We start from the raw sequence: 24,985 nt of genomic DNA, 5'->3' as shown, positions 1-24,985 counted from the left end.
AATAATGTAATTAAATACAACAATTTGAATAGACAAAAAAAAAAAAGGAAAAAAAAAAGTAAGGTATGAAACTCAGAAACGATCAATCCGTTGTGAAAAGGGTAAATTAATGAATGGAGAAATATATGAATCATTTGGATGAAGATTCATAGTCAATGACTGTCTGAAATGCCCCAGCCAAAGCTTTTACCTTGTTCTTCCTCTTCTCCAACAGCTTACTTGCTGTCTCCTCTATCACATCATTGTACACTGCCGAAGCTCTCCCCGCTCCTCCTTGTCGTGGTTTCGCCCCTCCCGCTCCACCCTCCTTATCTAAAACAATGCCTCCTTCCCCACCTTCTTGATCGGGATCGGTATCGTGATCGGGATCCATCTCGGTCTTCTCTTCCTCAGCAACAACTTCCTCTTCTACTCCAATTCTCTCTGGGTTCTCCACTTTTCTGGCTCCTTTCTCTGTTTCCCCTTCATTTTGTTCTAATGATTTGGCGGCAGCTGCCTGTGGAGTTTCTTCTTTATCCAAAATTGCTTTCTTTTCCAGGTGATCAGTTCTAAGTTCTTTGCTGAATTCGGGCATTGGATCCGGAAGATAAGGGTCGAGTTCGCACTCGATCTTCTTCAACTCCTCGTCATTCATGCCGAGAACGAATGAAGGACTCGGATCAACATGTTCGACAGAATTCTTAGTCTTGTGAACCATTTCCGCTGAAGCAGCATTGCTAGATTCTCTCTTCAAGCTTTTCTTTACATTACTACTACTTCTCAAACTCTGAACTTGTTGAGTCTGTAGCTTCCCTCCTCCCCCTTTGGTGTTTCTGGAACCTGATCTCTCCAACAAACCAACCTTTGCACAACTGATAGCCGCGGTGGTGGATTTCGCCCCAAAAGAGGACGATCGGATTGGAAAGTTACTCACCCTATTCCTCGGTCCAGGCGATCGAAATGGCTTATCCAAACGCGGTGCAGTCGAAGGCGGTTTGTCGAAAGATCTTCTTCTATTCAAACCCGCCTTGCTCTCAGGTATCGGAGCAGGCACTGCAGACTTCTTGGTTGATTTGAAGCTGCTATGTTCATGGCGGGAGCTGGCCGTGGACTTGAGATAGTTCGGAACATGTTTCTCGGCGAGCGTCGAAAGATGAGTGGCGGAGGAAGACGAAAAAGAAGACGAAAACGATAATTTGTGATCAGTTGAGTGTCCTCTGGGAGATGATTTTGGTGTTCTCTTGGTTGAAGTATTAGGAATAGTGAGAGAACTTGGAGCTGTGATCTTCCTCTCCTTCCCCAAACCGCTGCTTTCCTTTGCTTTATTTGTTGCCATTCAGCTCCTTTCCTTTGAGCATTCAATCATTACCTATATTGAACGGATATTCGAACATGATAGCTTTTACCGATCATAAACTCAAACCATCCAAACAAAAATTACCCGAGAGCTTCAATAACATTTACTACATAAATCCAAGTTTCTCGATAACTACAGATATCTTATCATACGAAAAAAAACGAAAATCTACGAGAAACCTCAAATGCAAAGGAAACATATAGAAAACGAACTCGAACATAACCCAACAGATAAGATATCTATTACCGTTCTTGAATTTGAAGGTTCGATCCCGACTTCGACGAGAGAGCAAGAAAACAATTTGTGAAAGTTTTTGTTGGTGTTTTCTTCTTGTTTCTTCTTAGTTTTTGTTTGATGGAGAGGATTCAATGAAGGCCAATTTCCCTCAATTATTTATTTATTTATTTTTGTTTTTTTTATTTGGGGAAGAAAACATCCCCATTAAAGTCTACCATTAACAATGGTTGACTTTTTCAAACACAACAAAGATTTGTGACCTCGTCCTCTTCTTCTTACTTTGTTTTCTCCTCATTTTTTGGAAAAACATTCCAACCATGTCTTAAATTCTTGTGTTTAACCTCCAAAACCTTAATAATAACAAAACTTCCTCATAGTTTACCATAATTTCGAAAAGTACCCAATCCAACCGACTCGTTCTTAATGATATGACTATGTTTGGAGTTCAACTATGTTTCAAATTAAAACGAGTTTAGAATTACCTGCTTGGTTAGCGTTTCTCTAGGACCAAGTGTGAGATCTCACATCGGTTGGAGAGGGGAACGAAGCATTTCTTATAAAGGTGTGGAAACATTTTTCTCCTTAGTAGACATGTTTTAAAATTGTGAGACTGACGACTATACGTAACGGCCAAAGCAGACAATATCTGTTAGTGGTAGACTTGGGTTGTTACAAATGGTGTTAGAGTCAAACATTGGGTGGTATGCTAGCGAGGACGCTAAGCCTCTAAGGGGGTGGATTGTGAGATTCTACATCGGTTAGAGAGGGGAATGAAACACTCCTTATAAAGGTATGGAAACCTCTCTCTAGTATACGTGTTTTAAAACTGTGATGCTGATGACGATACATAACGGGCTAAAACAGACAATATCTACTAGCGGTGGGCTTGAGCTCTTACATGAAGATACTCGACTATAATGATTTAATCAGATAAATTGTTCTCATGTTTACGAGTATTTGGGTAAATCTAGCCTAACAAGTACGCATCAACTTCCTTGTTCTTGTCAAACGTGTACAAGCAGAGCTACGAGATTAGGTCCCACATTGGTGTGGTTTTGTGTGCTCTAATACTAAGGCTACGAGCTAAGTACATATAAATTGTATATCGTAATAGTGGGATTAGTCTCTCTCCCAAACTAATATATGTGTTGGGGTCGTATGCCTGGGCGAACTCATGGTGGGTAGGGACGAACCTCTTGGCTTCGTTAGCATCATTCGATAGAATGCTAAATAAGATATCTTATATTATTAAATATCGGGTAGATTAAGAATTATTTATATTTATTTATAATAACCACAATTAGGTCTAAAAGTCAAATAAAATTATTTATGAAATATATTATTTTAAAATTTTTAATTTCTAATTAACACTTCAATAATTATTTATAAAATGTAAACTATAATTAATTATACATAGTATTTTAATAGCATAAGGTCATGACTACGACATTCCCATTTATTTATATATATATAATTTGATTTTTATATTTTTATTTTAAAAAAAAACTTTATTTATTATTTGTTTTGCTAATTTGAGGAAGGCATGTTCCATCTTGAAATTTTCATTAAAAAAATTAAGATTAATTAATTAATTAATTAATTAATAACTTATCTTGTCTGATAGAAATAGACATTTAATTAATTTCCACGTCAGCATCAAATATGCTAAGACGTGGCCCCCTCCCCCAATTTGATTTCTTTTATTAAAAAAAGTCATATCTAATTTATTGTGATTTAAAATATATATATTTAAATACAATTATATTGCAAGAGAAATTTTTTTTTTCTTACTATAAAATTATAATTTTATTTTATTTAGTCGTTTATTTATTATTTTTTACACTCCAAAATTTTAAATCCATATTTCAAAATATTTAATAAAATTAAGTTAGCAAAATAAATAAATAAATATTTTCTTTTTTATTATAAACAAAATTTGAATTTTGAATAATTTAAACCCTAAAAACTAAATAATTACAATTTTGATTTCAAATACAAAATTATTAAATTAACTAATTAATATTTAATAAGTGAATTAAATATTCAAAAATTAATTAATCTTTATAAGTTACTTATCTTTAACTATTTGTAAGAGTGAAGACGGTTCCACCGAACAACACCGGTCAATTTAGCACATTCTTGTCAATGTTTATTAGTAAAACGTTAACGAGATCACCCAATATAGGATTATTTCAAGTCAACTACGTTTGACTTTGAAGTTATTATAACCGAACCACCAAAAAAAAGAAGGTTCATTGTAATGACATAGATCGGAACTATCAATTTTTTTAAAAGTATTTTGTAAGGACATAATAATATTATTTAATAAATTATTTATTGTTGAAATAAAGGAGAATATATATATATATATATATATTAGTGGGTCAACTTTATATTAATTTAAAAACATTGATTGAAGAAAAATGAAAAATAAAGTATGTGTTAATTGGACCCATTGGAAAATGGAAGATGACAGCTTAAAGTTGAATATATATATATATATATATATATATATAAATATATATATATATATATATAATTCATTACCACTTTACAGCCTAATTTTTTCTTCTCATTCTTGTAATTATGTACTAATTAATGATGCCACCTACCTTATTCTATGTCCCACATTTGCCCTTTACCTAATACATTTCATCCTCTCTCTCCCGGTTTTTAAAATTTCTCTTTCGGGCTCGTTCTGTTGGATGGAAATTGACTTAGACGAACTAAATTCATGCTCGGGACATACTTTTCAACCCTTTATCTCAAAATAAATTATTTTCAGATATCAACCTTTTCTTGTTAATGAAGATTTTATCTAATTAGTTAATTAATTGACTGATTGATATTAAATTAAGGCTAATATTAATTAATTATTTAATTTATTAAAATGTTTAATTACTTTATTTCTAAGAAAATATTAAATAAATGTGATTACTTATTTATTGAAATTATAATGTGTACTAATTTTTATAATTTTATTAGAATGAATGAAAATGAAATTAAATTTTAGTTGGTTAAAATTATTTTGATAATTTAACTTATTAAAAATAAATTAACCAACGAGAATTAATTATCGGACAACCAAATATAAATATTATTTCTTTATATGAGATTATGATAATATTCTGACATAATTATTTTTTACTTTTAGACGTTATATTTTCAAATATACTATGTCGAGGTATCTTAAACAAAATCTTCAACCAAACAACCTATTCGGGGCATCGAGAAGGATGAGTCACTTTATATTTCTTCAATAGAATGATATTATCTAGTTTTTTAAAAAATAATTTTACTAAAATAAGGGGTCGAGAATAACGAGTCACTTTCCATTTTTGCAACAATATAATATCGTTCACTTTAAACCTAAACGTGTAATTGTTGCTTTAAGTGTAACTACTACATTTAACATCAACGGGACGATATTATAAATTAGTAAATAAATTTTAAAAATTAAAGTATTTTTGGATTCCTAATATACCCCTCTACTTAATATGAAATGGAATATCTGTTCATTGAAATGAAGGGCAAAACTATAAATTTTCATGAGGAACAACAAACATTTGCTTACTAATTTATTATATATAATTTTTCATTTTTGAAAATTTAATTATGGACTCAATAAATGGGCTCTCTTCCTAAAATATATATATTTAATTAATTAATTATATATATATATATATATATATATTTAATTATATATATTTAATTATATATATATATATATATATATATATGAAAGCACGTGGTTGGTAAATTATGGTACACGCTTTGGGCATGTGAAATTACACCAAATTTTGACAAATATGCATTAACTTCCGCCCAACATTTGAAGGCTTGTAGTTTATTTTATACACCTTCTATTTATAGTTTTTTTTTTATTTTTTAAAATTATTTTTCTTTTTTGGAATAAAAACTTCTATATTAAAAAAAATATAAATGTGTACTATAAAAAGCTTTAACAATATACTAAAAGAAGAGAAAAAAAAAATTAATAATGAGATATTTTTTTTAAATTAATTAAATCATTTTTAACATATTTAAAATTATTCTGAAAATGTTTTTATTTAATAGGAAATGTTTATATGATCAGATAATTCCATTAATCTAGACTACGTAATCTAAACCATAAATGTTAGGTTTAGTTAAAAAAAATTCGAATAGAGTTGGGTTGAATTTTTTTTTTAAAAAAAAAATTTGAAATTTTGGTTCGGTTCTTGGGTTAACATTTTTTTGACCTGATCAACTCGAAAACAGGGTTACAATCCAACTCAGTTCAATCCAACCCGACATTTTTTTCAAATTTGTTGTGATTTATAAATATTTGATATTTAAATTTTATGAGATTTTAGTTATTAATACAACATGTACCATGATAATTAAGATTCTTTTAAAAATAATTTTTAAAAAAGAACAATCGGACAACCAAACCAAAAAATAGAGGGTTGAGTTGGGTTGAGTTGGGTAGGTTGTGAACTATATTGGGGTTGTTCGGGCACCAATCCAACCAGCTCAAAATTTTGAATTGGTTCAAAAGATTTTTCGACCTAACCCAACTCGTGTACAACCTTATTTTTAATCATTCAAAATAAATTTAGTATTTAATTTTACACTTTTAAACACAATTTCCTTTTCATAAAAAAAAATATATATTTCGAATAAATTTAAATACGGATAAAGACTAAAGAGTTCCAAAATGGTCATTGTGTCATGTCCTTACCTCGATACTGATTGGAAGAATGGTAAGGACAGACCTAATTCAATCTACAATCAGTCTTTAATGAAAGTCTAGAACATTCATCAGATGCCTACCATTCAAAATAATTTTTATTGTTATTTTATTAAAGAATTGTTCGAATTAATTCGATATATATAACATCAATACCTTTCACTCTCTCAAACCCACATCTTGGTTGGGATAAAAATTGTAGATAAGGGTAGGAAGAAAATAAAATAATATAACAAGGACATTTTTGTCTTTTCATCCCTAAATCAAATCACGTTTCCTAAGTATGAACTTAGGTAAATTATTAAATGTATAATATATATATATATATGTTACCATGTGCATATATTTTATAGTGCTTACAAAGCAATTTATTTAAGTTTATTTTTTATTTTCCTTATAAGGCAAAAAAAAAAAGAAGATTTTTCATTGTGCTAATTTCAAAGTCAATTATTCTTTTCCAATAGGTCAAACTTTTTTCAATCAATCAAAGATTAAATCACTCAAAAAAAAATTAAATTAATGAAAATATTTCTTAAAAAAAAAATCCTTAAATTTTCAAAAGTTTCGATAATATCTTAAAATTTTTTTTATCTTTACCCTTAATTTTAGATGAAACCGTTAATATTTTGTTTAAAAATAATTCAATTATTAATATCCTTCTTTATGATATTAATAAAATTTTTAAATATGTTTTAAAAAATTCAAGAATATTTTTAAAACAAAATATTATTTGTTTTCATCGTAAGTTAACAATAGGGGCATTTTTGGAATTTTTTTTTAAAAGTTCAACGATTTTATTTTTCAAAGGTTAAGGGTATTATTAAAGTTTTAAAAAGTTTAAAGGTGTTTTTGAGACAAAATACAAAAATTAAGGATATTTTTATTAATTTAGTCAAAATTTAACATCGATCCAGTTTAAATCTCAAGAAGTAAGATTAGAATATAAGATTTCAGCTCAAAGAGATTCAAATTTTTAATCTTTTAACGGTGGGGGAACATATCTTAATTAATTGAATTATGCTCGTGTTGACTTTTAGAGTAACAATTTAAACTTTTTACTATTTTGATTGCTATTAAAGTTTTACCAATTAAACTATGTGGGTAAAAAAGTTACCATAATTTTGTTAAAAAAAAAAACCCTAAAAAGGAAAGGGGAGGAGAGGGTAAATCCTAAAGAATAAAATAAATAAGAGGATTAGAGATGAGAGGCAAAAAAAAGGCAACCGAAAAAGGAAAAAATAATTAAAATAAATAAATAAATAAATAAAAAGAAAAAGGGTAGGCCGGTCAGCTGGTGAGGTGGGGGCCGTGGGGCAGAGCTTCTCTGTTCCTTCTAGTCCACAAAAATGGAGCCTCTCACCCATTGATCCTTGACTCTTGATCCAACGGCCCAGATTTCCTCTCTCTCTCTCCCCTCCGTTTCTCTCTCTACTCTTCATTTTTCTCTGTTTTTTTTTTTTTTTTTTTTTTGATTTATTGCTATTTGGGCGGCACCACTATAGAGGTTTTCGGAACGCCCCCGTTTTGTTTCTCTCTCTCTCTCCTCTTTTTCCGTTTCCCTTTTTCTTCCAATGAATCATAGTTGATATTGGGATTGCAAATCCACACCCCTTTCGTCCTCGGATCATTCCATACACGTTTTTGCACCTTTCTCCTCATCCCCTTTTCATCTCCCTCTCTGTTTCTCGCTTTGTCAATTACAGTTCTTCACCTTCTCTACTTCATCTCTCTTTGATTCATTGCTCTAACCTTCAGAATCGAGGTATAGATGATTTCATATGTTTTTTCCCCTTCTTCGCCGTTTTTTTAATCCTGGGTTTTGGTTCTTGCTTCGATTGATATCTAGGATTGGATTTTAGATGATACCCATCTTGAGTTTGGTTCTGTTTTTTGAACAATTTATGGTGTTTTTGGTATTATTTGGGTGTTCTTGTTTGACCCCTTTTCAGGTTCTGACATGAATTTGATTCTCTGTTTTCGTTTGCTTGATCATGATTTTGTGAAATTTTCTGTGGGGTGTTGTTGTAAACTCAAGTTTAAGCTATTCATGGGGCTTTCTTTTGATGATTGAGCGTTCTTTTTAAGCCCTTAAATCACGGAGCTATATTGTTTTTATAATATGGAGTTGGCTTTTTGTGAAGAACAATGAAGAACAGCCCTTAAATCACTTTTTTGTGGGGATGGATTTTGATCACCTGACATATAGATTCCTTTCTCTTTTTATTTTGACTTTTAATCAAATTATCCTTGATTTGTTCCATTATTTGGATTAAATTGATCAAATTCTTATTTAAATTAGTTCTATAGACTGCTGTTCATGAGGATATAATCATTGTGGAACAATGTCTTTGTGTTTGAGTGTTAGGTGATGAAGGAGACCTGTTAGAGCACGTTCATCGTGTTCTTCGACTGTTACTGAAACTAGTTAGCTGTAGCTTCAGTTTCGTGTCGAGGTTAGAGGCATAAGGAATTCAGCTTTCGAGTTTAATGCTTGTTAGTTCATAGATAGACTGTCAAAATGATTAAATCTTAGTTTGATCAAGTACTGAAGCTTTATAGTCTTGTGGGTATAGTTTCAATTAAATGTTTCGTGATTCGGGTGTTAACGTTCGACTATTACCGAAACTAGTTAGCTGTAGCTTCAGTTTCGCGTCGAGTTTCGATTCATACTGAGTTAAGGCAGTATTGGTGTGCTTATTTTGTTTCGAGTTTAATGCTTGTTAGTTCATAGATGGACTGTCAAAATGATTAAATCTTATTTTGATCCAGTACTGAAGCTTTATAGTCTTGTGGGTATAGTTTCAATTGAACGTTTCGTGATTCGGTGTTAACGTTCGGTTAGCTGGTTTGTATGTATGTATTTTAGATTAATCGTGAACTTGGAGTTGGATTTTTGGAGAACGTTGATCTTTATATCTTGATTTCGTTGCAGAGTCGAAGTATCGAAAATTTATCGTAGATGGATGAATACACTAGTAAAAGAGTTGCTAATGGATACACATCCAGAAGGGGAAGCAGTGCAGTGTTGAGAGATACTGCAAATAACCGAGATCAAGACGGTAAATATTGTAGCCGAATTGGTTGCAGTGGCAGGCTAAACTCCCCGAAGGGCGCTCGGAGTAGCTATTCGGAGAAACTGAAGTCTCCATTGCAGTCGTTTCGAACGTCTTCGAGTGGGAAAGAGATAGCTGGAAGTTCGTCTAGGACGTACTATGCTGTTCGAGGTTCGAAGAAGTCAGTAGCTGAAACTCAGAGGAAGCTATCCACCCAATTAGAAACAGACTCTTCAGAAACTAGTAGCATTCAGGACGAGCCAGAGACGTCACATGTTGTCCCGTCGTCAAATGAACGGATACGAACAGAGCTTCGTGTTGGTCGTAAAAGTTCTGACTCTGTTGTTGACACGATAATGGAACCAGGTAGCTCGAGCGTTGCACCAAAAGGACGACGGGACTTCAATAATCAAAGATCTGGGATGCGTAGTAATAAGGACACTCCGGCTAGTTCTTCTGTGTTGACGGGGTCGAAAAGTTCTTGCCCGACATCACGTGGCGGTGCAGGTAGGCATAGCTTGAGAAATTTCAGATGTAATTCAATATCTGATGTCATGTCATTTTATCTGGTTGTTCTTCATCAGATTCAAATCTTAGTAAACGGAAGGATACAGCAAAAAAGAGGAATTCTGAAGCACAAAGTAGTTCAACTACCAGAGGAAAAAAGACGAACGGATCATCCTCGGAAAGAAGGATTACGAGCTCCGGTTATGGCGTTTCTATATCCGATTCAAGAGGACCCAAAAACGGATCTTCGAACCGGGAGAACAGCGTTGTACCGGGTCGGTCTAGGACATCAATAAACGGGACATCACGAGCAAGAACTCATGGCAACAGACCCGACAGAAACAGTACATTGTTGCACGAGTCACGGTCCATAATTTCTCAGGTTTCGCAAGGCCAATCCGATAGCTCGATAGATAATAACGCTCATGATGTCTCTACCGAGTTGATTTCGGATCTCCCAATTTCTTACAGAAGATCTGATAGTATCAATGAGAATATGCTTAATCATAGACCTGCTAGTCCTGCAGAACTCGGATTGGCTCGTTCTTTAACAACTCGGGATAGCTTTCGACACTACGGTATTGCAGAGGTACGATCCACATTATCGATTCATTCGTTTTGTGACGTTCAATTTCTGATATTAAAATCTTGGATCGTGTTTTTCAAGGTATTGTTGGCTCTGGAAAGGATTGAACATGAAGAAGAGCTAACATATGAGGTAGACAGTTCTTGATGTTTTAGTATCATTAGTTCATTCATTCACTACAATTTGTTCTAACATTTAATCTTCTTTGCAGCAAGTAATTCTTTTAGAGACCAATCTTTTCCTCAGTGGCTTGAACTTCTATGATCAACATAGAGATATGAGGCTCGATATCGATAACATGTCGTATGAGGTGAGAACATCTAATCTTGATCTGAATCTATCTCATATATTCGACCTTCGTGATGTATGGACTGTTTCATTGTGTCGGGTTGTTCATGTATTTATATTTTTCGACTCTCTTGTGGTGGTTGATAGGAATTACTCGCTCTCGAGGAGAGAATGGGAACTGTGAGTACAGCGGTTACTGAGGAAGCATTGTCGCAATGCTTGAATAGAAGCACGTATCGGTCTGGACATGTAGAGGATTCATCTGCAGGTGGAAGCGAGTATGAGGATGGTATCAAATGTTGTATCTGCCAGGTCTGTTTACATTAGCTGTTTATATAGTCGAGGAATACTGTGAGATCCCATATTGATTGGAGGGAGGAATGAGCGCTAGTGAAAACGCTAGGGCCCTAAAGGGGGTAGATTGTGAGATCTCACATTGATTGGAGAGGAAAACGAATGTCAGTGAGGATGCTAGGCCTCGAACGGAGGTGGATTGTGAGATCCTACATTGATTGGAGAGGAAAACGAGTGCAAGTGAGGACGCTCGGCCTCGAAGGGAGGTAGATTGTGAGATACCAAATTGCGTCCCCGATATCTACTAGCGGTGGACTTGGACTGTTAGTAGCTGAGTTTCTTGATCATCGACATGTTTGCAGCTGAAATCGGTTTGGTTTGGTTTGTTTGCAGGAAGAGTACTCGAATGGAGATGAAGTCGGGACGCTGCGGTGCGAGCATACTTACCATGAAGGGTGCATACAACAGTGGCTGCGGCTGAAGAACTGGTGCCCCATTTGCAAAGCATCTGTGGAGGAACCTGCTTCGCCTTTGCCTTCATAGTTCGTTTGATTGTCCCTAAAATAAAGAATTAAACCAAAAAAAAAAAAAAAAAAAAAAAAAAAAAAAAAGAAAAGAGAAGAGGAGGAGGATGTTTAATCTTCTCCCCTCACCCAAGATTTATTGTACATAGAAAATCTGTTATATTTAAACCTACTTAATAAGCACAGGCCACCCTTTGGCTTTCAAGTCCGAACTCAGTGAATGAAATCTCCCGTTCTTGTACTCCCGTCATAAATTTTCAATACTCTTATCTAAACTGTGAGAACCCACGTCAGTCGAAATGGGGTACGAATCATTCCTTATAAGGGTGTAGAAATTTCTCTCCAACAAAAGCGTTTGCGTTTTAAAACCAGAATCTAATTGAGGCCGACTATTGCATTATAAATGTTGAACTTTATGAACACAAATCTTTCTAAATAGAAATGCTATATGTTTGATAGCATATGGATCTTTATATCTAACAAAAAACAAAGAAAAATGTAAGCATGAAATACAGAAGATGGTATCTGCAGATTGTTGTCTGTTGATGAGTTGTTCATAAGAATTCAAATAAGAACACTAAGATCTTACTTACCCCAGTAATTACCTCTCACCAAGAAGCTACAGAAACTGCATCTCTCTGCAAAATTGTGTATATTTCCTCAGTGATCTAAATATACATACAAAGCTCGAGATCTTCGAATCACGGCTAACGCCAGTTCGGATGAGAAACGTAGATCAATCACTGGTGGCATTCTGACTGCCAGTGTCGAAGCTTAGTCACAGTTAAATGATTGCCAAGAACGAGCGTGGATTTTGACGTTCGACATGCTCATCATCTTCTAAAGCCAGCACTTTTACTCACATAGATGGGCATAGCTGAGAGGTTGTTGAGATCGTTTTTCGATCCCTTTGAACCGTGATGGGACAATCAAACTGTGGAATGGGATAAATAGATCGATTAGAGTCGTTTCTTTCTTCGGATGCACGCAGACAAATTTTCTCCATTAGCAAAGGCCAGTCTTCCCCAAGTTGTTTCGGGTTAAGCTCCATTGCTAGTTTGAAGTCGAGCAACGATATCGAGCATTGTAATCTGTGCTTGTACGTAGCTTCGCCATTGACATTGCTATGTCGTCCATGTAATTGATTATTAGGCAACAGGCCATTGATAACCCTCCCCTGAATCTGCTGCTTATAGGCAAGAGGTTTCTCAGGCTCATATGCAGGCCATGATGATCCAACCAAGTCAACACAAGAACGAATTAACTGCTTCAAATATACATCCAATACCTTATTCAAAATACTAGCACAATCTCCAGAAACACTGCCTAAGCCCTGTCCTGCAGCTATTTGTTCCATACGTCGTCCCAGCGACTCGGTATCCAACAAACGACCAATATCACTAATGCTAAAATCGCCCCCACAATCCACAGGTCTCGCTTTGCGAGCCCCGCCTATACTAGCTGAGCAAAAAGGAATCCCAAGAGGTGCAAGTAATCGACTCCGAAGTAAACTCAAGTGATTCGACTGTCCCGGGAAGACGTGATTTCCAGCTGGTTGCTGAACACTAGCCTCGATATCGTTTTCCAATTCTGCAACTCCCTGCAAATGCTGCACTGGTCTCTGATAGTCACACAGAGTTGCAACATCATTATCCATCGTGATTTTACAGCTTCCATCGTCCTTGCCTGCTGATTGATGCGAGATGCATTCAACCATCCCGTTCGGTCTGTCCTTGAGTTTACGGTCACGAATCCCGGACCGGCTCTTTCTTGGAGACAATGGAAAACCTCCATTAGACCAAATGGGAATACTTTGAGCTGAAGTAGGTATTGGTGGTGCAGCCTTAGCTTGACAAGCATTCTTCAAAATTGAGTGTATCAATTGATTATGCAGCCAAAGATTTTCCCTCCCAAGAACACGACAACATAGCTTATCAAACTCATTCTTACTCAGCTTTTGACTCAAGAACCTATTCAAGTAAAAGAAGTAACGTTTCGATCGATCGGTTCCGAGCATCTTCACTATCTGAGATTTCAATTCACCCAAGTCAATTCTCAAGCTCTGCTGAGGTCGCATTTCTCAGCAGACAGAATCACACACCCTTTACAAAATCACTATTCAAATTCACCAAAAAAAGGAAGAACACAAGAACATACAAAGCTCTCACTCCCACATATATCATCAATCAAGGCATATTAATGTTCAAGATCAGTATCATTCTAGCAAGTTCCTTAAATTCATCGAACCAGATCAAGGAAATCCAGAAATGGATATCAACAGAATTGCAGCAATCATATTTCCAATTGATCTTTCCTTTACCTAACTACAAATCGCAGCTTCTCAAAACCACAACCCTAGAAGTTAAATCCACTACATGGCTCACTAAATCCCGCCAAAATTTCAAAATCTATAGCAAAATCAATCGCAAATCGAAACCCTAACTTCGAACAAAGAAATCCAAGTTCAGAACACACGAAAAAACTTTCAACAACTAACGAAAACACGTATTGGCTCGACGAACCAATACAAACCGATCATTATTTCAGCAGAATTCACAAGCGCGGAAGTTCGAAACACAAAATTTGGAAGTGGAAGAAAGAGATCAGTGATTCGCGCGAAGTTAAGTAGAGTGAACAGAGCAGAAATTGCAGAGATATGAAGCACATTGAATCTCGCGGACTAAGCTCAAAAGCATTTGAACAATAACCGGCATAGGGATTTCTTGAGCTCTGACCTTTGAAGAACTTGAGGAATTGAAGAGAAATTGAAGCCGAATGGGTCGGTCCGAATCTTCGGAACATCGAACTATCGTTTGCTTCCCCCTTCAACTCCCGTTTCTCTTTCTCTCTCTTCTTTTTTTTTCTCTCTCTTATAATTTAGAATTTATTTTAGCGATTTCTTCGTTGGGTTTTTGTTGATTGTTATTCCAAGTGTTTGCTTCTGCGTAGCTATCTATATCTGCAATCTCTTCGCGTTCTTCCTCCTTTGCAGCTCTCTCCAAAACTTCCTTTTTTCTTTTTTTTTTTTCTTTTTTTTAATGTTAAACTAAAAAGTTTTTCGATTCATTTTTGTGGTTTTTTTTGGGTAAAAATGTGTTATTTGCAAATTTTTTTAGAATTTTGTGATGAATTTTTATAGATAGTTTATTAATTTATTCAATATTTAAATAATTTACTGCTATTTTATTTGAAAAAACGAGTATGTTTATTTTGGGTCAGTTTAACTGTAACTCAATAATTGTTTAAATTAGATGTTATAATTTTCACATTATTTTATTTAAATAATGTGTATATATATAGTAAATGACTTTGCCCTGATATATTTAATAAAAGCAATATACTTATTTTTCAATTAAAAATTTTAATCTCAAAATCTCCAGACAAAAAATATGATATTAAAAAGAAGTGTATTAATTACCTTTTATTTAGCTAAAATTGAGATCTAATATAATTTATTTATTTTTAAGATGAATATGTTGACTGTCAAATATATTTACACGAGAATATAACTTTTGATAAGTTTGAATTAGGTCAATAAATTTTAAAAAGTTTCATTTTTATCTTTAAATTTTGAAATTCTTAGAAAAAGACGAGTGTCGTAGAGCACACAAATTCCATTATTTCTACTAGCTCGTCTATAGTGTGGAGAAGACACTTTACGAACCCTAAGCTTACCAGAAGGCTACATAACGCTTCCTTTTGAATTCAAATTACTATAACACATTTTTTAACCAACTTAATGTCGGAATGATTAAGTTTATTATAACATAGTATTTTAGACATGTAATATGAACGGGGTGGAAATTTGGTGGGTTAGAAACAAAGAAGGATGAAAATCTCTCCCCACTCCCTCCCTAGCTATTTCACGTTTAAATGGAGATTTCACAATCTGTTGGGGATAGTTCTTGGTCCTGGTCCTATTGGGTAAATGGGTATGTTTTAGTTGCAATTAAAATGAAATCAAGAGAGGGCAAATGGATGGATTTAAAAACTTGGTTTAAATCTAAAAAGAAACCTCTAAACAACATGAATGGACAGAACAACATAGATAGGAAGGAAATAGAAAAAGAGAAAGAAAAAGAAAAGCAGAATTAATAATACATGAAATTTGTTTGATTATGGTAATTCATAAACCAACCAAACCACCAGGATATGCCATTTCTCGTTGCAGTTGCTTAATAAGAAATAACAAACTCTCTCAAGTTTGAGACTACAAACTTTTGAGCATAAAAACGAAAAGGGTTTTTTCCCCAACAACTTGTAATGGAAAGCTTATATCTAACTTACCCGTAGCAGCAGATGTGGATTTTTGCGGCTCTTTAAACTGTATAGTGTTGTTGGATTGTGTCAATGTCAAGTCCTTTCAGCTTCACTACTGATTCCACATGCCCCTTTAGTGTGTGCAATTCTCGGAGCCTGCCCGGAGCCATAAACGGTGTTTATTTTAGGACCATTTTTCGAATGCTGATTAATTATTAGTTAGAAAGAGAAGGAGAATGGGCGAGAAGGTCACCTGGCAACCTCAGCACGGCGCTTGGCTTGCTCTGCAATCTCTGAAAGCTCCCTGTAACTACTTTTCTCTGGGAAGAGATTGGAGTTCTCAGGTGGTTGTAAGCCATGTAGGGTCCTCTGTGCTGCTGCCCACTGTGCTTCTCTCTCTTCTTTCCCATAGTCCTTTTTCGTTGTGAACGCAGTCTGTGTAATTCAATGACAAGGGACCAATAATGTAAGGACGGTCCACAATCCAAAAACATAAATTTGTACGGTAATTTATAGAGGTGATCTGTCAGATCGCCCATCAATCAATTGGAGAGGTGGACAAGTGACAGCGAGAACGCTGAGCCACGAAGAGAGTGGATTGTGAGATCTCACATCGATTGGGGAGGAAAACGAAACATGATGTGAAACCTCTCCTTGGCAGATGAGTTTTAAAAACCTTGAGAGAAAGTTTGAAGAGGACAATACTTGCTAGTGGTAGACTAGAACTTATTGGATGAAAATCCCACCTCCGCTGATTTAGAGAATGTTCATGAATTTATAATAAAAAAATACTCTCTCCATTGGTATGAGGCCGTTTGGGGAAGCACAAAGCAAAGCCACGAGAGCTTATGCTCAAAGTGGACGATATTATACCATTGTGAAAAGTCGTGTTCATCTAATAGAATTGTTACAAATGGCATTAGAGTCAAGACATTGGGCAATGTGCAAATGAAAACGTGGGACTCGAAGGCGGTAGATTGTGAGATTTCACATTGATTGGAGAGAAGAACGAGTGACAACAAACACGCTGGGTCTCAAAGGGATGGATTGTGAGACATTTTTAATAATTTGGTTGTAATTCTTTTTTTTCAATGAACTTAATCCAACCCTAGTAATTAAGAAAAGAAAACATACCTTGTTCTCGAGAAGTGTGTCCCAAGCCTTGCCGCTGTGAGCATACCGGATACCAAATTTCAAAATATCGAGAGGGATATACGTTACGATGCTATAGAGCCAGATAACACCAGCCCAACCCCATCCCATTCCTTTTATCCTTGCGAACTCCCAATTTGCATAAACAGCTATCACAGTTGCCACCTGTCAGTTATATAGCTGACATCAGCATATCAAAAACCAAACCTAACTCACCTTTCATGTGATTTCAACGTCTCCCTTACCAGCTGAGCAATGATGAAAGCTCCGACAAGGAGCAGTCCAGGACGTTCCATAAACGACCAGCTGCGAGACCTTGTCACAAAAATAAGTGCCTGACTTATTATGCTCACTTGTAGGTACAAGGCCGCCATCAATTCTTGAGGACTGTCTCTCAAGGGTTTCACATGAAATTTTTCCTAAATAAATTAATGCAAACAAGACACATCGTTAATAACCCAGATGTTATGATAGATTTGAATGTTTCGTTACAAGAAATTAAATGAAAATTCTTACGGAGAAAAAGTTGGTATCTTTGACGGCCCAAAAGAATAATACTGTCATTAATGCCAAGTATCCTCCAAGGACAATGCCTGTTCCAAAAATCTCCTTTAGTTTCCAACTATCAGGCTGCGGAGATGGCTTTACTCGATCCTTTGAAATTGTCATAATTGTTCCTTCAGGTAAAGCACAAAAAACAAATCAGAAGCTTCATCCTAGTAAGTGAATAATGGTTGAATTTCTATTCGTGTGAACTTACCATCATTCAGAATGGCTATTATTAAAACCATGAAGGGAGCGAAGTCAAACTTCCAAATCAAAGCAATGAACATGAATCCAAACTGCAACATTCAAAGTTTGTACGAAGAAATGGTGTTAGAGATTAGAAGAATTGGGTCGTGTAATTGATACCAAAACATGTTCTATATTCACTTACCACTATACGAATGGTAATCGAAACGGCATAAATCTGCAGAAGATAGCAAATAATTAAATCACATTAAATTGAAGGAAGTACTTGTTAGGGGGAATCACGACTCTTTACAGTAGTATGATATTGTCTATTTTGATATACTCCTTACTTATAAACTCATGATCATGCTCTAAATTAGCCAATGTGGGACTCTCTCCCAACAATACTCGGAAAAAAAGTGAACTAACCGTGTAATTCTTCATCCTCTGAAAGATAGCCCTGCTGGTTAGCACGGCACTAATAATTACACTCAATCCTGGTTCTGTAAGGACTATATCTGAAGCACTTCTAGCAGCATCAGTAGCATCAGCAACAGCAATTCCAATATCTGCCTTCTTCAAAGCAGGAGCATCGTTAACACCATCTCCTGTCATTCCACATATATGCTTCCTTTCCTGCAGCCTTTTCACAATCTCATATTTGTGTTCTACACAATGCAAAAGAAAACATTAGGAAAGCAAATGGGATTAATCTTTTAAAGATGAAAAAACTATTAGGAATCACGACCCTCCATAATAATATGATATTATCAACTTTAAGCATAAGCTCTCATGGTCTTGTACCAATGTAGATGTTTTCCTTATTTATAAACCCATGATCAATCTCTTAATTAGCCAATAATTAGTCAATGTGGGACTCCCCACCAACAATTCTTGACAAGAACAGGAAAGCAAAGCCCACCTGGAAATACTCCTGCAAATCCATCTGCCTTCTCAATCAACTCATCCACAGGAAGTGAAGCAATAGATTCATCCTTGTCTTGACCAAGTAATGAAGAAGAAGGGTACATATTTGTTCCCATGCCAAGTCTACGCCCTGTTTCCTTGGCAATGGCAAGTTGATCCCCTACGCGTTTCAAAGAACTTTACGTGAATTAATGAATTACACGAATTGGAAATGTCTTGGCCAAATCATTCTTTTTATACATACCAGTAATCATCTTGACATTTACTCCGAGGTTCAGAGCTCTTCTTATGGTTTCTGCACTATCATGCCTAGGCGGATCAAAAAGAGGCAACAAACCCACAAGCTGCCATGGTCCTCCATGGCTATCTTTTGATTTTTCAGGTACTTCCTACGTAGATGTTAAAAGAGTAAGATAAGTATTCAATTCAATAGGAATAGGAAAGCTATAAACTCTAAAAAGACCTGTCTTGCAACACCCAATGAACGAAGTCCACGTTCTGCAAACTTGTCAATCACTGCATGAACCTTTCTTCTAATGTCTTCCCTGGAGTTGCAAAGATTTAGGATCTGCTTGAAAGAAATTTGCAAGATGATCAGTTACTTCATTGACCTTCCATGAACTGCTAGTCTTAAAAGCCTATTACCTGCTCAGGAGCGCCTTTGCTTACTCGGTGCCAATGTCCATCGGAGTCAATATAGGTTAAGGCAGTTCTTTTGTCAACAGGATTGAATGGAAGGAAATGAACCTCCCTAATTCCTGCTCGTGCCTGAAAAGTTACACTATACAAGTAATATGAATCTAATGTCCAGATCTTGGTTTAAGAAAGGAAGATCAAATGCAGCCAAATTTCACCTCTTTGGGATCTGCAAGCATTCCAACTATAGCTGCATCAATAGCATCCTGATTCTCTGTTCTTGAAGCCCTGGCTGCAAGAAGAATAATATACTCTTTCTCAACGCCCTTGACAAACACTTCGATCAAGCTTCTGTCTACCGTTAGCTTGTTCAGGGTTAGAGTTCCTGTCTTATCGCTGCAGAGGACATCCATGCCAGCCATTTCTTCAATGGCTGTCATTCTCTTTGTAATGGCACCCTGCTGAGAAAGCCTATGAGAGCCAATGGCCATTGTAACAGACAAAACGGTTGGCATTGCAATAGGAATTCCACCGATCAAAAGCACCAGTAAATTGTCAATTCCATCTCGATACTTGCGTCGTTGTATTGGGTACATGACTATAAGCTCGATTAGTATTCCAACGGCGATTGAGCAAATACAGAAATTACCAATAGCAGTAAGAACTTTCTGGAAATGTCCAACTTGATTGGTGCTATCTACCAAATGAGCAGCTTTGCCGAAAAATGTGTGGACACCAGTGGCAATCACAACAGCTTCTATTTCACCCTGTTTACATGTAGAGCCAGAAAATACTTCATCTGAAGGGTTCTTGGTGACTGGGAGTGATTCTCCAGTTAAAGCAGATTGATCAATCTTTAAAGGATCACCCTCCAGAAGACGGGCATCTGCTGGTATTATATCCCCAAGCTTAATGCTGATAATATCTCCAGGAACAAGAATAGCAGCCTCTTGCTCACTCCAACGACCATCTCTAAGAACCTATAATACATGAAAGAAAATAATTGAGAAAACACTAGAGGACGGAAAACCGAATGTAACAGTCCAAGGTCACGGTTAGCCGATATTGTTTTCTTTAGGCTTTCCCTATCAGACTTCTCCTCAAGGTTTTAAAACGTATCTACTAAAACAAAGTTTTCACACCCTTACAAAGAATGCTTCATTACCCTCTCCGGCTGATATGGATCTCCTAGAGAGGCATGAAAAGTATGTTAAAGAGGCATGAAAAGTATGTTCTGCTTTTACCTTAGTTTTGGGAGCAAGACCAGCCATGAGTGCTGCAGCCGCGTTACCAGCATTGTTTTCTTCAATAAAACTTATGGTAGAGTTGATAAAAAGTAAAGCAATGATCCCCACAAAGTCTTGCCAGTCTGGTGGTCTTCCACCACCATTTGCCAAGACTATAGCCATTAAGGCAGCAGCTTCCATAACCCAAGATAAAGGATTCCACATGAAACCCAAAAACTTGAGGAGTTTGCTTTCCTATATGTATGGAAGGAGTCGAGTGAAACAATTAAGCACATTCAATTGCAGGAACTTAGAGAAATAATATTTATGCAAGGGTAAAGCGTAAGAAAAAAATATGCAAATCATTGCGCCGTATAAAAATTGAATTATACCTTCTTCTCTTCTAGTTTGTTGGGTCCGAAAACTTGAAGCCGGTGGGCTCCTTCCTCTGACGTCAGACCTTCTCGTGTACATTTCAACTGTTCGAACACTTCCTCTATTGGAATATGTTCCTGCAGATCACAACATATGCCACTTCACTTACTACTACTAGCCGACCAAAATAACGAATTCAAGCGAAAGAAAGACACAATGTTCATCTAACAGAATAAGAAACACTTGGGAGAAGGCAACCCGCCCCCAAAAATCACCCTCCCAATGCCAAATTGCCTCCAATCATCATGTTGATCCAATGATCAAGGCCAGGTGATCAGGAAAGAACACGTAAATAATAAAGGACTTAAATAAAAAGGTTCTAAGTTCAACAACCAAATATAAATATAATGCAAACCAATTTTTAAATTATGATAGTAAAACAAATATGACAGTATTAGTTCATCATCATAAAACTGAATCACGTGACAATCAACGCCCCGGCTGACATGTAAACTTATCATGAGTCAACCAATAACCAATTCTTTTAGACCTAACACAACCAATAACCACTTCTATTCCCTTAACGAATATCAACAATGTTCAGACATCAGCTTAAACGGCAAGACGAAATCTGTGCGGCACTTGAAACTAGTATTAGTTATTTTTCCAGGCTTTCACCTTTTTAACACAAACATATAATGTTTGATGTTTTAATTAATTGACTTATTCTCAAATAGACATACTGTATACTCGTATAAATTTAATTACTTAATTATTACAAGTTTTAAGTTTTTTTAAGTAAACTTTTCATGTCTTAAATTTATCTATCAAGCAAATATTAATTTTACAAACAAAAATTTCATAAAAAGAATAAATAAATCAATTAAAATTATTACCATGGTGCAAAGAATAATCAATTTTTTTGTACTTTATAATAAATAAATTATCCATAAGATTAATTGGACATCAAAGAAAGCTTTATTAGCGAACTTTGATCTCTTTGGATCTCTTGGAAGTTGGAACTCAATTAATTTTATGGGAAAAAGCAATTTACAAGAATATCGTAAACATCCTTAGAAATATGAATCTTCCCACTGTATCAAAAATAAAAATAATAAAAAAAATGAAAGGCACAGTAATCCATAAAAATCGCTTAAAATTCCTCATTAAAATTATATTAAAAAATCATCAATCTAAATTGTTCTGGTAGCCACGCTCAGTAGAAGTGCCAAGCCTCCAAATTAGGGTTTTTCTTATTTTTTTTTAGTGAACATTCAGTTTCCAGTTAACTTTACATGGTTCTCGAAGAATAAAAACTTCCTATCACGTGGTCCACGCATAAAATATAATACCAACAATAAAAAGGCAAAGTATCATATAATAATATTAATAATAGATTATTCCATAAAATCGTTTTGATAAAATAGTAATTTTATACAGGTAAATATATGATAGAAAAATTATAAATATATTTCATGTTTGCATCCATTAATTATTAGAAGACAATTTTTAAAATATAAATCCAACAAGATTTAAAAAAAAAAACACCTGATTTTGGAAATTTTATTAAATAATCTGTGTTTAAATTCTAGGATAACACAGAACTATGGGATTTGGCCACACCAATTTGTAAAAACATCTAGACTGTTCATGACTGCCACGTGTCCATAATTTACTGGGGCCCTCGCATTGAAATTTTCGGACGGTTTAAACAGCTTCTAAAAAATTCTGATGTATTAAACTTTTAAGTCCGGCGAAATCACGGCGTACAAAGATCGTATGATATAACCCTTCAAAAATACTGAATATGTTATATAGTAATACATAATTACAGTCAATAGATATGTTTAAGAATAGAAATTAGAAAAACAAAATTATATAAGTTTCTCTTTGGATAACAGTATTTCTCGGATATATAATACCTTTATTCTACAAAAATATATACCTAACACAGTATTTTTCACCTGCTTTTTTAAAGATAACATGCCGATAAGGAAGAACATGAAAATAAAATAATCGTTTTATATTTATTTAATTTAATATTTATCTTTTTGCTAAATAATGAATACAATAAATTAATTAAATCGAAAATAACAAAATTAAAATCTGTAAAATTACTAAAGAAATTTAAGAAGAAAAAAAAAAGTGTAGAGTCGGAGGGGCTATACTCTACAAAGCGAAAAACGTCGTTAGGCCTAATGTATAGCGCCATATTTTCAATCGTATAACGAAAACAAACGATCCAGTAAGGAGAAACAAAGAAACGTCCGAATCGATAGTTCACTCACGCAGCGATGAGAATACGGTTATAGAATCAACGCAAACAAGTAATCGCACAGAATACTCGCAAACTAAACCTTCTCCGCCGGTAAAACAACAACATGCAAACGCAGAGAGAATCCGAGTTCATTTATCAGCGATTCTAATTAAATTTCTCAGCAACCAAACACAGAGCACAGGAAAATAGCAAACGAAATAAACAAGAAAAAAGAAAAGAAGTATCAGTACGCACCAGATCAACGGCCTCGTTTTTGATCTCCTCAAGAGTGATGGCCTTATCGCCGCCCATTCTCGAAGAGCGGAAATGAAGTTAGTTTGAAGTCCGATCAGAAAAAGTGCAACGGAAAATTACGGAAACTCCACGAGATTCATTGAAGAATCATAATGGCCGCCATTAGAGGAGGAAAAAGGAAAAGAAAGAAAAAAGGAAGTAAGAAATGGAGGGTTCACGAATGTTTGATTGGAGGATATCAGTTAATTAGGGCAGTGAAGAAAGTCTGTGAATTCTGTACCCACTTTTATAGTAGCTTCGGCGTTTGAAGTCACGCTACTTTGGTGGGGCCCACTTACCAACGCCTTTTATTGCCTTCCCGCCATGTTAGCTTACTACACGCGCCTCTTGTTGGATTGACATACACGCATCTCAAAATTTCCTAGTAATTTAAATTTTATAAAAAATAAAATTAAACCTAGACTTAAAACGGCGTCGTTTCAAAGCAGACAACATTAAACCTAATTAAAAATTAATTTTAAAAACAAAATATTAGTACGACTTGGACACGAGTCACAAAATATTAAATTTTATAAAAATAATGTCTAATAAATAAATCAATAATCGAAATTTCAAAAATATTTAATAATTTAATAATTTTTAATTTTTTATCTAACAATTATTTATATTCAATTTTATGAGATCTTTTTATAATGCTCATTATACAAACAAGAACACAGCCAAAACGAGCAAATTCCTCCATTTAACGACCCTAGACCTAAAACGACGTCGTTTACAAAGCAGACAACATTAAACCTAATTAAAAATTAATTTTAAAAACAAAATATTAGTACGACTTGGACAGGACGGGTTACGCTGCACTAGTTCCGACAAAAAAACTCATTGCTTCTCTACCGTACACGTGGCAGATAGAATTTATTTATTATTATATTCATCAAAAGTCAACTTCTTTTTTATTAATATATATTTTTTAATTAAGTTCATTTATTTCTTCAATTTATTTTATTTTAGCTGATGTAAAATTATTAATTTAGTTCCTATTATTTCAATTTATTAATTTTATTTAAAATCTAAAATTGAGTAAAAAAAACAAAAAAATATTTATTTATTTATTTCTCTAATTTCACTCATAATTCATGCCCATTTAACACATGAGAGCAAGAAAAAAGGAAAGGGTAAAGAAAAGAGATGCCCGTGTGTTAAAGAGGGTAGAAATTGGATACCTTTCTATTTGCTTTCAATCCTTTAGAAACCCTAATTGTATTGCTCCTTGGTCCTAAATTAGGTTAAATTATAAATTTGTTGAATGTTTTTGTAACGACTCAGGCCCATCGCTAGTAGATATTGTCCTCTTTGAACTTTCTGTCGCAGATAGCAAATATTGTTCTTTTTGAGCTTTCTCTCGCTAGCAGATATTATCCTCTTTGAACTTTCTCTCGAGGGGAATATTATCCTCTTTGAGCTTTCCCTTTCAGGCTTCCCCTCAAGGCTTTAAAAGCGTCTAATATTGTCTTCGGGCTTTCCCTTTCGAGCTTCCCCTCAAGGGGCTTTAAAATGCGTCTGATATTGTCCTCTTTGAGCTTTCCCTTTCGAGCTTCCCCTCAAGAC

At 34.9% G+C, this 24,985-nt stretch overlaps 5 protein-coding genes across 8 annotated transcripts in view; 2 read left to right on the top strand and 3 right to left on the bottom strand.

Annotated features, from left to right (window-relative positions):
• LOC111454312 (putative peptidyl-tRNA hydrolase PTRHD1) overlaps nucleotides 1-1,384 on the top strand; it is a 4,048-nt gene extending 2,664 nt beyond the window's left edge. Inside the window, exon 4 of one of the 2 annotated variants that reach the window (XM_023095753.1) lies at nucleotides 539-1,384. The gene's annotated coding sequence lies outside the window, so the exon portion shown is untranslated. The remainder of the gene's footprint in view (nucleotides 1-538) is intronic. The other variant, XM_023095752.1, reaches the window with a different exon arrangement.
• On the bottom strand, nucleotides 131-697 carry LOC111454606. Its single transcript, XM_023096104.1, has one exon. It carries the CDS (start codon nucleotides 695-697, stop codon nucleotides 131-133), a length of 567 nt encoding a protein of 188 aa, XP_022951872.1.
• A 6,450-nt stretch (nucleotides 1,385-7,834) lies between the features above and the next one.
• On the top strand, nucleotides 7,835-11,798 carry LOC111454309 (E3 ubiquitin-protein ligase MBR2-like). The gene is made up of 7 exons (XM_023095747.1): nucleotides 7,835-8,067; nucleotides 9,238-9,865; nucleotides 9,943-10,454; nucleotides 10,533-10,583; nucleotides 10,663-10,761; nucleotides 10,887-11,051; nucleotides 11,427-11,798. The coding sequence occupies exons 2-7, from the start codon at nucleotides 9,265-9,267 to the stop codon at nucleotides 11,574-11,576; spliced, it is 1,578 nt and encodes a 525-aa protein (XP_022951515.1). The 5' UTR covers nucleotides 7,835-8,067; nucleotides 9,238-9,264; the 3' UTR covers nucleotides 11,577-11,798.
• LOC111454310 lies at nucleotides 11,746-14,589 on the bottom strand. 3 transcript variants are annotated; one of them, XR_002712403.1, is made up of 2 exons: nucleotides 12,163-14,589; nucleotides 11,746-11,874 (listed from the first exon to the last, which is right to left on the bottom strand). XR_002712403.1 is itself a non-coding variant. In XM_023095750.1 (2 exons), exon 2 carries the CDS (start codon nucleotides 13,572-13,574, stop codon nucleotides 12,417-12,419), a length of 1,158 nt encoding a protein of 385 aa, XP_022951518.1. In that variant the 5' UTR covers nucleotides 13,575-13,583; nucleotides 14,293-14,589; the 3' UTR covers nucleotides 11,990-12,416. The 3 variants fall into 3 exon arrangements, 2 of the variants coding, with proteins under 2 accessions (XP_022951518.1, XP_022951516.1); XM_023095750.1 differs by lacking the exon at nucleotides 11,746-11,874 and having other exon boundaries at nucleotides 11,990-13,583; nucleotides 14,293-14,589; XM_023095748.1 differs by lacking the exon at nucleotides 11,746-11,874 and having other exon boundaries at nucleotides 11,990-14,589.
• A 1,042-nt stretch (nucleotides 14,590-15,631) lies between these two features.
• Nucleotides 15,632-23,631, bottom strand: LOC111454307 (plasma membrane ATPase 4-like). The gene is made up of 16 exons (XM_023095745.1): nucleotides 23,378-23,631; nucleotides 20,883-21,002; nucleotides 20,509-20,745; nucleotides 19,483-20,244; nucleotides 19,274-19,396; nucleotides 19,092-19,196; nucleotides 18,873-19,017; nucleotides 18,624-18,788; nucleotides 18,131-18,369; nucleotides 17,907-17,939; nucleotides 17,730-17,811; nucleotides 17,486-17,646; nucleotides 17,215-17,388; nucleotides 16,952-17,134; nucleotides 16,071-16,252; nucleotides 15,632-15,973 (listed from the first exon to the last, which is right to left on the bottom strand). The coding sequence occupies exons 1-16, from the start codon at nucleotides 23,432-23,434 to the stop codon at nucleotides 15,877-15,879; spliced, it is 2,865 nt and encodes a 954-aa protein (XP_022951513.1). The 5' UTR covers nucleotides 23,435-23,631; the 3' UTR covers nucleotides 15,632-15,876.
• Between the last annotated feature and the right edge of the window lie 1,354 nt (nucleotides 23,632-24,985).

The sequence above is a fragment of the Cucurbita moschata genome, unplaced genomic scaffold, assembly GCF_002738365.1.
Source record: "Cucurbita moschata cultivar Rifu unplaced genomic scaffold, Cmos_1.0 Cmo_Scf00016, whole genome shotgun sequence".
Classification (NCBI taxonomy): Eukaryota; Viridiplantae; Streptophyta; class Magnoliopsida; order Cucurbitales; family Cucurbitaceae; genus Cucurbita; species Cucurbita moschata.
The sequence above is the reverse complement of the archived record's forward strand: the minus strand, read 5'-3'. Positions and strand labels throughout refer to the sequence as shown.

Bases quoted from the DNA above. Each gene is read 5' to 3' on its own strand.
- LOC111454310 (XM_023095748.1), bottom strand. From the start codon at position 13,634: ATGCGACCTCAGCAGAGCTTGAGAATTGACTTGGGTGAATTGAAATCT.
- LOC111454309 (XM_023095747.1), top strand. From the start codon at position 9,265: ATGGATGAATACACTAGTAAAAGAGTTGCTAATGGATACACATCCAGA. The intron at 10,455-10,532 runs GTACGATCCACA...GTGTTTTTCAAG, and splicing joins GACACTACGGTATTGCAGAG to GTATTGTTGGCTCTGGAAAG. The intron at 10,584-10,662 runs GTAGACAGTTCT...TCTTCTTTGCAG, and splicing joins AAGAAGAGCTAACATATGAG to CAAGTAATTCTTTTAGAGAC.
- LOC111454307 (XM_023095745.1), bottom strand. From the start codon at position 23,434: ATGGGCGGCGATAAGGCCATCACTCTTGAGGAGATCAAAAACGAGGCC. The intron at 19,018-19,091 runs GTCTTTTTAGAG...ACATCTACGTAG, and splicing joins CATTGGGTGTTGCAAGACAG to GAAGTACCTGAAAAATCAAA. The intron at 17,812-17,906 runs GTAAGTGAATAT...TGAATGTTGCAG, and splicing joins CGATTACCATTCGTATAGTG to TTTGGATTCATGTTCATTGC.
- LOC111454606 (XM_023096104.1), bottom strand. From the start codon at position 697: ATGGTTCACAAGACTAAGAATTCTGTCGAACATGTTGATCCGAGTCCT.